Genomic DNA, 16,775 nt, shown 5'->3' on the forward strand with positions numbered 1-16,775 from the left:
CATGGTGACCTCGCAGCCCCCGTGTGCTTTGAAACGTACTTCTCTCCAGTGCATTACTAAATCCCCGTCTATGCTTAAAAGTCTCGTCTCCTGCCCTGTTTCTCTTATCTCGTTGCATCCCTTGTACTTTATGGCTGGCTCACCCTTTTGCCTTGCATCCAGTATTCAAAGGAAAGAATTTTTATTTTAAAGTCCTAGTGATCCCAGCTATATGCAGTTCCTATGTTTTCCCATGATAACTGCTGGTTGAACTGTTGAGTTGGAGCCATTAGTCACTTCCCATCGGAGTTGTCCTATAAATAGACCGTCTAGTCGGCACTAGTGACGGTGCTCATGCTGCCTGCCCTTATCAGCGGTATGATCTGGATTCTTCATTTTTTTTGTTAAGTCTCATCTATTTTAGAGCATATTATTTTTTTTTCTGTATACTCCAAACTACATACTACAAAGCCCATCGACTGGCTTAAGATCATGTGCATTATGAGCCTGATACCGCCATTATAGGAAGCATCACTGCTGGGACTGGGGAGGAGGTGGGGCTCTTAAGTGGAGAACATTTATTTATTTTATTTGACAGAAAAACCATCCTCGTAGTTTTATTTTTTTTAAAGGCTCATAAGATGCCAGCTTGTAAAAACTTACATTTTTGGGAACATATTAGATCCATTTCCTATGACTTCACAACAGTCTTGCTTTGTGGCCGCCTTCTTATGAAAGGTTTGCAGCAAAAAGCACTTTGTGTTTAAGGAAAGGAAGACATTTTAACAAGATTTCTTACTCTATTCCTGGCATCGCCATTGTGGATAGGGTTTCAGTGTTTCTAAGAGTGCAGAGAGTTCAGAGAGTTTCTAAGAGTCTGTATTTGATGTACAGTTGTAGAAAGACGTAGTGGTGATCCCATTTTTTGTGTTTATGGAAATTCTGATCTGATTCTGATCCTGTATTGGCACTTTTTACTCGGACTTGCATAAAAGCCTAAAACCCCCATTCACATGTATGTGTGGTAATTTCCCCTTTGATACCACTTATGTGGAAGGACATGTCTTATGCATGTTTTATGAATGTTTTTACACAAGTTTTCAACACATGTGAACAGACGTTTTGACTTTGTCAAGTAGCGCCCCCCTCATACTTTTTAGAACACACAGTACCGCTTTCGATATTACGGTTTGGAGTCTTTTCCACTAATGTTGAGGGACGCCTATAGAGTGTTGGCATCTAGACTGCTCATTGTTTTGTCCTCCTCTTTTCCAGTTATTTTGCTTATGTTCCCTTCTGCTAAGAATTAGCAAGATCACCATTTCTAGGTCAACGCAAATTGTGCGAATGTAAGTCGTGTACTGTCGGACAACCACAGGGATGTTCAGCGGAAGGGCACAGGTTGTTCGTCTCAGACACATTTGTGTTCGGTCACCTGCGAAGTTTGCCGATGATTATACTCATTATGGCTGAATGCTGTATAATATGTGGACGTATTTAGGCTTATACATGTATTAGCTATAAATGACCCCACTTACCGCCACCGGATAAGGATAAATCTGCTGTGCTTTGACTTTTCTTTTTCCTTTTCTTCATAGGGGACATGACTAGCAGATGGTTAAACACAATGTACTCTACAATTAGGCTCTGTAGCCATTCTGCTTATTAATGTATAGAGCTGATTGTATGGTATTTAGGGACAGCGTAATGTGATTGGAGCGGAGAAGCTTAAGCCAAAAAAAAAGGCTATACATTGGTTATATAATTATAATATAGCCTATGTTCAGTTGTTCCCTTATCTCGTAGGCTCTTGCTGCTAGACATTAGGTGGCACCTGGATTTCACAATGGCTGACAACATGGAGGGACCGCTAGCATTCATCCCTCACATTAACAGGGAGCAGCTGCTTCATACAACGTGGTCCGCCTACCACAACGCTTACAATTCTCCTTTGTATGATTTGTGCCAAATTGCATGCCACCATCGCTCTTTGTGAAAGAAAATCCATTACTGCTATTTCCCTATTAGTTGTGTGTGTGGTTTTTTTTTTTAAGCGGACGCCTTTACTTTCTGCCAGTCAGCTGTGTGGAGCAGATCCATGGAACAGCTTGGTCCCACATGTGCAAATTATACCCCTACATCTTTTAATCAAATCCCTTGCTTCTTGTGCCAACAGTTCCGTCGAAATAAGGGCATACATACTTTAACCGCTTAATTGTTACTTCATTCCCCTTTCTAGATTTGCAAGCCAAAACGGTTCCTCTAATTTTGATTGATATATTTTGTATATATAAATTTATTACTGATGATTGTTGAGAGGAGGGGGGAGTTACGAGTTCTTCTAGGAATGGGGAAACTCGCTGAAAGAAAGCATAACTTTTCAAGAAACTTTGCATATAGTATAGTGTGTGTATACTAGGAATAATCCTATTTAGGTCATTAAAGGTATTATTTTTCACAAATCAATAACTCTTGGGAAGTATGAACTTTGCCTATTGTTTCACTTACTGACAAGCCCTGGAGACCATCCCGTAAACAACTCTACTGACTCAGAGGTGGGGAGGGGCTATTGCTCCTTACTCACAGAGGAGAAAGGAAGGGGATTTCATGTGATCTCTCTCTGACTCTCTCTCTTTCTCTCTGTTCAGTGCTGTGGATACAGTCTCCTATACAGACACATCCCAGTCTGTGATTCTACAGAACTTTCTCTGTCTCTCTTCATACTGTGCTGCACCTCCTCCCTCACATTGTACTTGTACTCCCCCATCTCCTCTATGTGATGAAAGCTGTCAGACTTGTCCTTATATACATCTTGTATGTTCACTATGCAGTGTTCATTTTATTTACATGTAGGAATCTCACTGGATTTGCTGCTCAATTATTGAATGAAAGAAGATAAGGTATCATGGGAACTGTGGGCAGAGAGAATTGGACTCTGCTTCAAGGCAGATACAGGAAGCAGTTAGTCTCCACCCACGTCACCACTGGTGAGAAAGATGCCATAGAACAAAAAATGCCATAACTTTGGAAAGAAAAGGGCAAGCAGCGCAATATAGGCATCATTCCGTTTGTTTTGTTTTGCTAGCTCTGCTAGCTATAACCTTAAGCCCTTCTTCACCTAGGCTGTGTGGTAGCCTTTTTTTGTTTTTACTTCTCTGGTATGGCCACATTATTTTTCGTGGCATCCTCCTCATGGTGGCCACGAGGTTGAACTGGATGCCCATTCTACAAAAGGCAGCGCAGATTTTATTCCTACATGAGCTTTGCTTTTTGGGCAGACTTTTTCAATTGTCATTGGCACTTGCCTATTACTGTTGAACCACAAGTAGACCCTGACTTTAGAAACTGTATTGTCATGTATAAGATAAAGTTGATTTGTGTGGATGTAATAGGGCTAATAGTTAATAGGGCTCTGTAGGTACCCGTTACTGGCGGTATATATGGCAGGTTCCCTTTAAACGCCACCTCTATGATAAATGGTGCCTGATGCTGAATTTAAAGTGGCTTTCCTGTAGATTTAGGTTACACACCTGATTCCCTTAAGAACTTAGGTATTGAATTAGATTAAATTAAAATGAGCTTATTCAGAAGACACTACGAATATTCTTTTAGGAAATGGAAGATAATCATTAAATTGACTGAGCACGTAAACTTCTTTACTTATTTCAGATAGGGCAATTACTCATTTTCGGAGTACTGCAGTGTATTATGGATTTATAGCCTGGATTGTCTGGCTGTCCATATACATATTCAGATACCTGCTCAAGGCACTATTCTTAAAGGATTAATAATACTGGGAAAAACTTGATAACAGCCGGAAGTCCTTATCTGTTGGCAATAATAAAGTGGTTACCACAAGCCCATTAATTCTTCTGCTCCTTGGGCTAGAGCTTTATATGCCTGTTTTGTCAATAGTTAGTTAATTAAGGTCTCCCTAAGGTTAGAAATACAGTTGTTCTATTAAGGTTTCGGGTACAAACTTCTCGGAGAAGAATATAAAGCGGTGTCCTCAGTTACTCCTCGCAGTTTATTTCCAGCATAGACAGTCGTCTGAATTGGTTCCATGGGAAGAACAGAGGGTTATAGTGTGCTGTGATTTTATGTAGGTTTAAGCTCGCTTTACAGCCTTCCTTGTCATCTGGTGGAACGACGCACAAGAAATCACCGGCAATGGCAGGGGACATGTATCCTGCAAGTAGCTGTCTTTTATCATTATTACAGCAACAGGACAGCAGGGACGGTCCCTTCTCTAAGTCTTCTGCTGCCATCTAAAAAAATAAAATAGACGGGATATAGAAATAAAAATAAAGAGTTTGGAGTGACAAATTTCCAGGTTGTCCTAGACTGACCTTGGGAACTTTTCTACGGGCTTTGGAACACTTCATATGTACATTTTTGTGTTGTAGTTTCTTATATTTGCCATACTTGAACAGTACCAGACAGTGCTCAGAGAGATGTTGTATACCTCTTAAAGGGAACCTGTTACCAATGCCCTCTTTTTGCAACCCCCGTCCCCATAGAGCATTGCACATACACCGCTAAACATTTTTTGTATGAAAAATCAGTTTTGGAGGACAAAAGGTATCTTATATATTACCTTTCAATTACATGTACTGTGTGACTAGTCTAGTCGCCCCCTGGACGGAGCTGAAGAGGAGTAGTTTCCCCCCAACCTTGGAAAACCGCTCCTCCTTGTGGGAGATTTTCAAAAATATTCTCCCGCCCCTCACCCGCCCTCCTCCTTTATTCTTTCGGCCTCTGGCTCGTCCCCCTGCACATGTCACCTACCCAGATCCCGCCCGCTGTCCTGAATTCTCGCTGACCGCCAGGCATTCTCGCGCCTGCGCGGTCAGCGTGTCTCGTACTGTGCGCACGGACTTGCGCAGATGAGGCGTTGCTGGCCGCAAGGTCCCTCCATCTGTCTGCGCATGCGCCACACTGAGCTGCCGGCTTGTGTTGGCTACGTAGTTTGTGTAGCTCCCGGCACCTCATTGTCTACGTAGCCAAGCCGGGTTACTGTCTGCAAGGGGCTCGGCACTGAGACCCCCACTGATTAAAAAGTTTGGCCCTATACACGGGAAAGGGCCTAACATTGCTTCGTGGGAAAACCCCTTTAAGGGGGTTCTCCACTTTCGGCAAATAATTGATATTGTTTGTTTAATCAAAGTTATATAATTTTCCAGCATACTTTTTGTATCAATTCCCCACGGTTTTCTAGATCTCTGCTTACTTTCAATCAACTGCGAAGCTTCATTGTTTACCTCCTGTGGACAAAAGTCCCTGGTCATGTGATGTCACCCAGGTGCATGACTCGATAGAACACACAAATCTAATTACTATCTGATATTACGAGACATAACAAGCCTTGCACCTGTGTGACATCACATGACCTGGGACTGTTTTTGTCCACAGTAAGTAAACAATGAAACTTTTTTCCTGTCCTTTGGTGTTGGTACTAGTGTTATTACACCCAAGTTTACAAGTTCTTAGGAATGCAAATCTATCCATATAGTAACTAGGATCATTCCTATCTTTATATATATCTATTGTGTGCTTTTTTTCACATATTGCATTTTGTTTTACCTTGAAATTTCCTAAAATCTCCTGCTTCATAAATGTTATTGTTCTCCGGTTGTGCCGAAATTGCTGAAGACATGTATAATTCCGAATCTGCCTAACGTGCTCCTCGGTGCTTCTGATATAGCAAGGACATAACTTTTCATAGATACTCATACATTGATATGTTTTCCCTCTAGGAAGCATCTTTCTTGGTTTTGAGTCTAATATGTCTTTAAAATGGCAAAGCAAATGAAAGCCGTACCGTCCTTTGTGCCTCTCGTCGCCCCCCTAATGCGTTTAGAACATGCAATTACGGACATCCCCAGCAGCAACTAGAATTGCAATTTACCGCAGCCTAAAAACTAACCTATTTAGGTTGCTTGTTTACATTAATATGGCTGTTTGGTGGGTTCAAGACGCTGGTTAACCTTTAAAACGCATTACTTGGCTGGTGCTTAGGAGAGATAGATGTGTAAGAAGTGTATATTAGAGGCTTTCAGAACACCAGACCATCAATCTTCGAGCCGCCCGGATTCACGCGGAGAGCTGCTATCCAAGGCGCGCAGTGTAAATCCACAGACAGAGGCCGGACGCATCCAGACGCGCTTGTTTTTCAAGCTCACGGAGGAAATGTCAGTATAACATTACGCGCTGTTTGTGCTGTCGCCTCGGTAGATTCTTAATAATTTAATATTTTGTTTGAGTGCCAACTCTTTGCTTATCATTTTCTTGATTGATACGGAAGCTCCACAGATTCTTAAATCTGTTTAGGAACCGTGCTGTTTCTTCCATGCATAATTCTGTTTAGTCACATGAGTAATGAGGGATATAAATTCTTAATTATTTTTGTGTCCTGAAAAAGGGGAGGGAGAAAAAAAAAATGTCTAGATCATAAAATGAGCTTTATTTTCCTTATTTTTCTGTAATGGCGCATGTTTTAATTGCGTTGATGAAGTGTTTCGGTGTACCCTGCGTGATGCCGGCAGAGGGAAGTGCTCCGATCCTGTTTACATTCTATAATAACGCTTTATAATGGATGTTCTCGAGGACACAGAATCACAGATACTGCTATAAGCTTTGATGGATGCTGCACGGTTTGTTACGGTTGTTGCGAACGAGAGTAGTGACTCCTTTCCCCTACTGGTTATAATGAAGCTGTGTTCACACAACTTCATGTCTTATAATGAGCCATGACCTTCCACCATGACTATAGACATGCACAAAATATAGCTGAGGCTTTGTAGTGGTTTTCTGTCATTTTGAAAGTAAAAATACATTTTGGTGTTGGGTGGTGAGGACCCACTGCCTTACAACATATTTGGGTTTTTTGTATTGAACCTGCAAACAAAAGTTGAAAGGAGTCACCCATGAACTGCTTTAAATTTGGACTGCAGGGTAACCATTGGTCACTACCTCAATGGTACTCACAGTTAAAAATGTTGTCCAAGGGAAAGATGTTGGTAGAAGGGGAGTACATTTACAATGAGTTCAGAGTCTGTGAAATTCGGGCATCGGGGAAGAGATAAGTCAGAATGTCTGGGGAAGCACAAAGAGCAAAGCAGATATCAGAAAACAAACAAAACTTGAAATATGGGGAGAGAAGGCCACAGCATCCAATATGATGAAAAAAGGTTAAACCTTTATTCACACAGGCATAGAAAAAGTGCAACGTTTCGATTCACAATGAATCTTTGTCAAGCATAATCTTTAACTTGAAATATGAGTGTTGCCGGCACAACAGTAATTTACGGTAAATTTGCGCATTGTTCTGCTAGAATTCTGGAACACAGGGCTTAATAATTCCCCCCAAATGTAGTTATGGCCTGCGGTCTATCCAGTCTGTGCTAACCTTAAATGAGAAAGGGAGGTATAAAATAAAGTTTAAAATATTAACCATGACTGTCTGCACCCTGTCCCCTCCAAATATCTCTTGGTCTCGCAATAAAATTCCAGATGTAATTTTTTTATCCTTTCCATCTTCTTCACTCTCTTACCATCTGCCCTTCTCACAGCCGTGTCCAGAACTCTGTGCATCCCCCTAAATTCTGGAACACTTTACCAAAATGTATCAGACTGCCCCCCCCCCCCCCCCCACTTTCCAAACCTTCATATATAACCTGAAACCCCATCTGTTTTGGAGCGCCTACAATATGTAAAAACTGATACTGACACCGCTAACTTGGCTTAAGAGAATTCCCGAGGAAGGGTAGAGGAGCAAGGTTGGTTTAACTTCACACAGACAGTGTCACCCTAACCCCATCCTTCCTGTGAGAGTGGTTAATGATATAGCAGAGTAACACAAAGTCACTGTCTCTCATCTCCTTTTTACGCCACCTTCAGGAATTCCCTTCAGCCCAGTAAGAAGTGTCAGTGTCCATGAGGAGGGCGGGATAGCTTGACTGTATACTGCAGCTCCCACCTCCACGACTGGAACCAAGAACATCAATTAAAAGTCTTTCACAAAAATGGTGGATCTAAACCCATGATTGGAGGTGTCAGTGGAACATTGATAAAGGCATTTGTGTGCGGTTTGGGGGGTTGGGTCCCTGTTGACAGATTATATCTAATGTATGTGACCCCTTTATTTAATGTACAGCAGCGTGGAATTAATGTGCTCTATTAATAATAATCATTATAAAGGGTTTGTACATGTAGTAATGTACCCTCTTGACCTGGGATCAATAACTGTAAGGTCCTGCAACCTCTCGCATCAGTGGAACATAACTCGCTATTCGTTTTTTGATTTATTTGCTTGGATTTCTTTAACTTGATCTTAGGTAAATTGTGCTGATTGATCATTCGAGCACCAGACATAACATTTACATCACTTGTCATTATTCTTCTCTTGCTCCTTATGAAAGCTCTTCATCCCACATTTAATGTTGCTTCTATTTCAGGATGAAGATGATGGAGAGGAGAACAGTCGGGTGGAACCTGTTGGTCATGCAGACTCCGGCTTGGAACGAACCTCCAGCTTCTCCCTTGAGTGAGTTTTCCATGTCCTTCCTCTCTGCCCTGCTAGTCCGTATGCACCAAACACCTACCCGTAATAAAATAGTGGCACTTCTGATCAGTGTAATTCTTGCTATTTTGCTGGCTTTTCATTTGCAGTCATAAAGAGCCTCGTCCTAATTAATAAGAACTGGGTTGTAGGAGATTCATCACTGGTTTCTAATTAAACCTGACAAGAAATCTGAGAATATATCATAGAAGGTGTAACATTAATTTGCTTTTTTGTAAATTTTTTTTTTTTTTACCTTGATTGGCTTTGGAGCTGGACATTCCCACGGCTAATATAATTTGTAGGAGCCATGAGTAAGTGTTATCCAAAAATATATATTCTAAGTATGCTAAAAAATATAATTAAAAAATGTACTAAAATTGTGGTGCAAATGGCATCAAGACTTGCACCAGATTTATCAATCTTTTTTGACCCCTGAGGAGTTTGTGTGTTTTTTTTTTTTTTTTTTTTAAATTTCCGGAATCTATATAACTTACCAGGAAATGGGACACAAGCATAGAACAGAATAAAAAAAATTTTTAACTTCCGACAAGATTTGGATTGTCTCTCTTATCGTCCGCTGCACGTAGCGTCACTCAGCTCCTTGTTCCCGCAGCTGGACCCTCTTTTTCAATCTTAAATCTGCCCCCTTAGTAACGAAATTAAAAACCTTTCGATTAAAACCATATATTTTATCCTGGATTCTTTCATAAAATAGAGGCGGCCCCCAACTTACAGGTGACCCCTAGTTACAAACGGACCTCTGGATATTTGTCATTTAATTTAGTCCCAGAATTCAATGATCAGTTGCAAGAGTTATCAAAGCAGTTGGCAATGAAGATTTATTGTTAATCCTGGTTCTTATGACAACCCAAAACTTTTAAAATCCAATTGTCATAGAGAGCAAAAGATTTTTGGCTGGGGTTACAATTCTAAAATATACAATGCCGACATACAAATTATACTTAAAAACAAACCTACAGAACCTATCTTGTACGTAACCTGGGGACTACCTGTATACAATCAAATTCCAACCATCACGGTCATGACTACCTAAATTTAAAAAACGTAATGTTCCTTATATGGATCATCTATGATAAGGAAACCAAGATGGTCTACTAGATTCCATGGGTTGCGTTTGTGTTACGACTCCACTACATTGTTGTAAATATGATTGAGGCAGGTCATGATAATAAGGGATGTTAGAGACATTGGTGGATACTATCCTCCAATTAAAGTTTTAGGGCTCTCATGTAAGTTTGTTCCATTCAGTAGTCTATGATTCTGTGTTCCTAACGCCTTGACGCTGTTCCTCTTTTTCCATGCCATCAGGCTTATCTTGAGGTATGTAGCATTATTTTCCTCCTCTCACAATTCCCTCTGCAGTGTGTTCTTGTGTGTGTACACACGGGGGCCATTAATGTGATGTATTGCATCCCCCCTTCCTGACTTTTGAGAGTCTTAATGGTTGTTTTGTGCTCACGATCCTTCATTCGTCTGCATTACAGTGACATGGTGAAGCTGGTGGAAGTCTCCAATGATGGCGGACCTCTAGGGATCCATGTAGTGCCTTACAGTGCCCGAGGCGGAAGGTAATGTTTACAGTCACTCAAGTTCACACATTTGTCAGTACAAGACACATTACATATTATACAGACAAGAAACATGTTGTGGTTTATTGAAAAGTTACTAGAATACATGGATTTCATTATTAATATAATTATTTCTGTAATATTTCAATATGCTTTCTCTATTTTTCATATTTTTTAAATTAGCTCTAAAGGGAAGTCCAGCTCTTTTCTAGGGCTGATGACTTTTTATTAGGGTAAATGCAAGGTTTCTGGTACATGATACAAAGATAAAAATGTAAATTTTCAAAATCTCTACTTTCTGTGCCTTGTGTTAAGTGTTTTTTTTTTTTTTTTTTCAATTTGAGGACCTTAGCAAATTGGAACTGAATAATGGCCCTTATCTTTGGCATAAGGTCATTAATGTCAGATCTGTCCTGCTCCCTACACCCCTACCAATATGCTCATGTAGGGAGCAGTGTTGCGTTGTAACAGGGTCTACAATGCCAGGAGCAGAAGCATTGAATAATATTAACCCTGCTCTATCACAGCACAGTCTACCGATGCCATAACACTACAAATCACATTGCTATTCTCTTTAACTCTATAGGCCAGCCAGAGAAAGATAAGTAATATACAAGGCTTATGCTAGTCTCATAGAGATAACTGGAGTGGCAGTGCACATGCTCGACCACCACCTGACTGCTACTATGTTATGGACAGGGAGGACCTAGAGGACAAGACCCATCTGACACCTACAATTTTAATCACAACTTTTATTTACAGATTTTTTTTTTTTTTTTTATAACTGCTTTATACAGATTTTTTTTTATTACAATAGTTTGACCTCTTGTATATGTTATTACAGCCTAGTTGAGTTTCTAGTTGTGTAGCCTCTGTCTGGCTCTTTAGATCAAACTTTAACCTCTGAGTGCAAGCCGTGCACATTTTACCGTTTACAATGCACGGTCAGTGAATATCCTATATATATTTTCATTGAATATGCTATACGCCGGTGTGCTGTATAAAGTAATTGGGCCATAAATACTTGCATGATGTTTCTATATCCATCAGCAATTTGACTTCCTTTCTCCTCATCACAAATTTATAGCTCATTCCATGGTTATAATCCCGATCTTCAACAGATAGATCAAGCCTAAAGTGTTCACATGTCAATTGCAAAAATGCATGTGAAATATCGGGTACAGTGGGGTTATATATATATATCTTCCTGCTGAAGTACTGCATGTTGGCTTTGTTGCCGGATGTGTTGAGCAGGAAGATAAATGCTCATATTAAGTAAAATTACTCCCATAAATTGCCATTTAAAGACATAACATTCCAGTGAACTTTTCTATCTGCTTCGAGTTGATTAAAGGCAAATGACATTTATATTAAAGGCTCTAATCGTGTGCTTTTTAGGCTTGATAAATAGTTGTTATTCCTCTAAAGTCTCCCCGTGCATAATAAATCAGGGGGGCTTGTCTCGCGCTCACCATCAGGTAAGTTTATGTCTTACTTGGGAACCAAATCTGATTAGTAGATTTAGATCTAAACACTCGTTCCGGGGATGGGCACACGGCCAAATGTGCTCTACAACAACCTTTGGAAAGTTTGATTTGGAATTTTCAGTTCAGCTATTTGAGGTTAGAACAAATGTTTCTGAAATATCATTAAAAGGTGAAACCTTCAGATTTTTACGTTGTCAAAACTGACGGGGTTCGTAAAAGAAATACTTTCACCGCAGTCTCCATATTTTTGCATCCTTTGAATGGATTTGTCGGGAAAAACTTTTAATAACTGGGGATGAGAGGACCTGTGGTTTTAGTTTGGGTTCGACCATGCACCTCATTGCCCTATAGTTAATTATGGTCGTGGCTAGTAGCAGAGGGTGTCATTTTGCTGTATTGGCTATTCGGCCACCAATATGTCCTGGAACGAAAACTTCTGGTCTGCTCTTCTCTATTAATAGCCATTTTATAGGACTGGTTGTTAATGCAACACTTTGAATTCCCAGTGGTGACTCAAGAGCAATGGTTTCTGTGGTGCCGCTAAATCCATGATGAAGTTGGGGCATTTACATTCATACCAGCCATCCACCGCTGTACAGCCAGATCAGTTTGCTTCTTCCTCCATTCTGTGTCAAAGAGGGCTGCAAAGACCATAGCTAAGTGAAAAGTGTGCGGTCAATGGTGCTATGGATAAGGTTCCTGAAATAGCCTAGTTAGGACAGGGACCAGGTAAGAAAATGTTTTCCTTGCCTCAGCTCCTTCATTCTTAAAGGACATTTACCATTAGAAATACTGATGGTAGAGTCCTATAATCCACTTACTCACCAAGATGTTGGTGGTGGCTCAGTGGCTAGCACTACAGCCTTGCAGCACTGGGTCCCACCCAAGTCAACATCTGCAAAGAGTTTGTATGTTCTCTCAGTGTTTGCGTGGGTTTCCTCCTGGTCCTCCGGTTGCCTACCACACTTCAAAACATACTGGTAAGATGATTAGATTGTGAGCCCCATAGGGATAGGGACCGATTTGGCAAACTCTTTGCAGAGCTGTAAAATCTGTGTGCCCTAAATAAATAATAATAATTATTATTTCCTGAGCTATTTTTATTGAATCTTAGGACAGAGGGATTGATCTAAAAGGGTTTTATAAAATATGATAAGCCTCCTGGACCTGGGTACTGATAATTTATGTACGCCCCCAGGTTCTGCCTTCAGATCACTCAGACTGCCGATGACATGCAAGACTCCGTCTGTATGCAAGGAAAGTCTCAGCAAGATTTTCAGATAGCCGGAGTGTTACAGATTGCTGTGTTCATTTATATACACCCCTATTCTTCTTATCAGAGGTAGGAGGCGCATAGGTGACGTAAGCCTTAGCGTCTCTGACAAGTTAACATATTTTTATAAAACTCTCTCAGGTTAATCGCACTGTCCCAAGATTGAATAAAAACAGTATAGGAAAGAGTAATTCAGTTATAGGACTCTGCTATCAGTATTTCCTCATGGTAGATGTCTTTTACTATTGTACAGTCTTAAGTTGCTCACAAATCTGAGCTGTATTTCTTCACGTTGAGAAACTTGCTCACAGAAAGCCCTGGCGGCATCAAAGGGACTTTACAGAGACTTCAGACGTAAGTTTACTATTCAGGGATTTTTTTTTTTTTAAATGGAGACCCACTTTATCAGAATTCCTTAGAAGGTGAATTTTTTTTTTTTGGGTTATCTACTTTCCCGATCAGCCCATGTCTTAGCTAAATAAAACATAAGTGATCCATTAGAAAAGTCTGTGACATCCATAACTCCCAGCAGTTACGCTAGAGGTCTCTAATCTGTTACATCAAGTTCTTTGTGATTCATATTTTTCCTTGGAATGTTTAAAACTTTCTACATAGTTTCTTCATAAATGCAAGTCTTTCTGTTATCTTTCAATGAGCGGAACATGTTGTCAGAGGTGATTTTACACCTGTATAATAAGAACTAAATTTATCGGCGCACACTTTTGTCTTTCATTTATATTGTTGGCTGGAACAGTCAGTGCCGCGCTGGAGCAGGGAGACTTTATTCACAGAACTTCTAAACTTTCCCCAAGAACACTGAAGAATAGAACTTTTTATACAGGCAGTTACCAATCTTTTTGGTAGTTGTGATACAACATGTAGCTAAATGAGTTGTGCTAATTGAGGTAGAGTTAACTAAAAGTTTTCATAACACTATTTGCTATTAAGATATAGATTTACAGATTTTTCTCAAATATAAAGATCTAAAAATGGATCTACAGATCAAATCAGATCCTTCTTAGTTCTCTTACTGTAGAAATTAAAATTTTTTCAGATGAGCATCCCTCGCTCTCTACATATATCTCTCTATAACTTAATTTGCTTAAACAAACGCCGCAGTGTTAGTAGGATAGTGTTACCAGAAACCTCCAGTAATGCGATCCAACACTGCGACGGATACAGTGTAATTGTCGTACAGCTCGCAAAGCTGTCCAACGTATTCATGAGGGGGCGGGGTTGGGACGTGGTTATGGGCGTTGACTGTCACTGCCGGCCTATGGAGCGAGCAGGGCGGTCCAGGGAAGAGGCAGCCCCGCAGTGTTTGATAGTGTTACCGGAAACCTCCGGTAACGCTATCACTCTAACACTGCGGCGTTTGTTCAAGCACTAGGAGCTTGGGTGACAGGTCCTCTTTAAGCTACCGTATTTTTCGGACTATAAGGCGTACAAAAACTCCTTTGTCCAGTGCGCCTTATATATGAACCTTACTTACAGACAACAGCTGCCTTGAACTGTGCACAGGTCTGCCATCAGCTGGGCATTCATCCTTATAATCAGGTGCGCCTTATAGTCCAGTGCGCCTTATATATGAACAGAGACGTTTTAGCAGGCAATTATTGATGGTGCACCTTGTACTCCGGTGCGCCTTATAGTCCGAAAAATACTGTATAATAGAAAACATCACAGTCCTCCCTTTCCCGTCTTGTGTTGACTCCAAGAGTTGTCGGAACCAAACTGGAAGTTCAGCTGGCTTGTCGCTATTAGGACTTTCAGGCACTTTCAGGTTACTCGGATGGCCGATCAGTTTTCATTTTCTGCACATTAAAATACATTTTTGAAGATGAGAAGCGGTGATGGTTGGTTATAACCTGCGTTGCCAAAATTATCCCTAACAACAACCAAGCATGATGATCAAATGAAAGCTCATGAAAGCTTGTGTGTGTGTGTGGGGGGGGGGGGTTTAGGGTGAATTTGTGGAATGTTTCCCACAGTGCCCGTTCCTTCATTATAGAGAAGGATAAATATGTTTTTGGTTAATCTAATCTTTTTTTTTTTATCATTATGACAAGCTTACCCTTCTGAAGAGCCTCAGATCATAAAGAATCTTCTTCATTAGCTTAAGCAGTTTTCTGAAATCCCACCATCTGTAGAGGAATTGAGACGTTCGAGACAAACAAAAGAATAATCCAATGATCAGATGTCAGATTAAATCTTTATGGCTCATTAAATCTTCCCGAACTTTGATCAAAAGACTCGATTCCTAACAGTGATTCTATGTAAAATGTAAGGGAAATGCCATAAATGGAAAGCACAGGGCATAAAGCTTTTATCGGATAAGAGGCGGTGTATGATATTTTTACCTTTTTATTTTAGCTCTAAAAACTTTTTCACCCATAGGTGCCTAAATTCAAGATATCACTTTATTCTCTTATAGCAGTGCTTTTAACACTTAAAAATAATTTAAAGGGTGAAGTCATGGATGCAACGTATGCTACAGAGTTGCCCTAATAGAGGGTGGTCTTAAGACTTAAACATATGAGTTTGAACCCCCCCTTGTAGGGGATGCTTGTACACCCTTGAATAACTTCATTCAAATTCATTAGAAGATATATGCAAATAGGCAGGAACTTGGGGGCCCTATGTCCTGGTAGTCTCAGCTGTTGCCCTCGTTTTGATCAGAAACTGAGTATCCTATGGTTAGGCAAAATTTTCTTCATCCTACTACTTCTCGAACAACGTCTCAATCTATGGTAAAATCTAGGCAAAAAAATCGGCAAAGTTCAATTCGACAAAATATTTGCCATGGGTTCAGGGAGACTGTCCACTATTGGGTACATTTTGAAATCCAAAATTATTAGTCAAATTTTGTGCGGATTTAGATTACTACTTCTTACTGCTGGAATTTTTTGGCTGCCATAAAAATACTGTATATACTCGAGTATAAGCCGACCCGAGTATAAGCCGAGGCCCCTAATTTTAACACAAAATACTGGGAAAACCTATTGACTCGAGTATAAGCCGAGGGTGGGAAATGCATTGGTCACAGCCTCCCCAGTATATAGCCAGCCAGGCTCTGCCCCAGTGTATATAGCCTGCCAGACTCTGCCCCAGTGTATATAGCCTGCCAGACCCTGCCCCAGTGTATATAGCCTGCCAGACCCTGCCCCAGTGTATATAGCCTGCCGCCGCTGCCGGACAGATCGCACAGAAGATATACAGGGGTCACCGGAAAGGTGAGTTTAGATATATTTATTTTTTTGACTCGAGTATAAGCCGAGTTTGGGTTTTTCAGCACATTTTTTTGTGCTGAAAAACTAGGCTTATACTCGAGTATATAAGGTAATTAATAATTCCGTTATTTTTATAGCACACACAGATTACGCAGCGCTGCTCAGAGCTTGCCAGATCTGGCCCTGTCCCAAATGGGGCTTACAATCTAATAAACCTAACAGTATGTTTTTGGAGTGTGGGAGGAAACCTGAGGACCCGGAGAAAACACTGAGAGAACAAACACCTCCTTGCAGATCTTGACCCTGGGACTTGAACATAGATCCCCAGCGCTTCATGGCTGTAGTGCTAACCACTGAGCCACCATGTTTCCCTATGATGCCATGTTGAATTGTACCTCTATCACAGTTCTCTTAAGAAGGGATATTTATATTAAGTAATAACTCAATTTGTAAAAATTTTAACATGAGGAAATTAAATTTGTTTCCTGCTCGCAATCTTTGCCTCTCGCTGAGAATCGGTCGTAGCCGAACTTGTGCTCCACATGGGGCGAGCAGTTGTGTGGGAAATGAGACTCAGCAGGGTTTGGGCTTTTAGTTGCAATCACTACATCACGTTGTGGATGCCTTCGATAGGTGTAATGGAAAGCCAAATTC

General features: G+C 40.6%; 1 protein-coding gene across 17 annotated transcripts in view; it reads left to right on the forward strand.

The window, feature by feature from the left end:
* Window positions 1-16,775, forward strand: part of PARD3 (par-3 family cell polarity regulator) — a 420,270-nt gene that overhangs the window by 169,767 nt on the left and 233,728 nt on the right. For all 17 annotated transcript variants that reach the window (XM_072154020.1, XM_072154026.1, XM_072154024.1 and 14 more), the window contains 2 exons: window positions 8,436-8,524; window positions 10,048-10,131. In XM_072154020.1, the coding sequence (XP_072010121.1) occupies window positions 8,436-8,524; window positions 10,048-10,131 (173 nt within the window). The remainder of the gene's footprint in view (window positions 1-8,435; window positions 8,525-10,047; window positions 10,132-16,775) is intronic.

The sequence above is a fragment of the Engystomops pustulosus genome, chromosome 5 (assembly GCF_040894005.1).
Source record: "Engystomops pustulosus chromosome 5, aEngPut4.maternal, whole genome shotgun sequence".
NCBI lineage: Eukaryota > Metazoa > Chordata > Amphibia > Anura > Leptodactylidae > Engystomops > Engystomops pustulosus.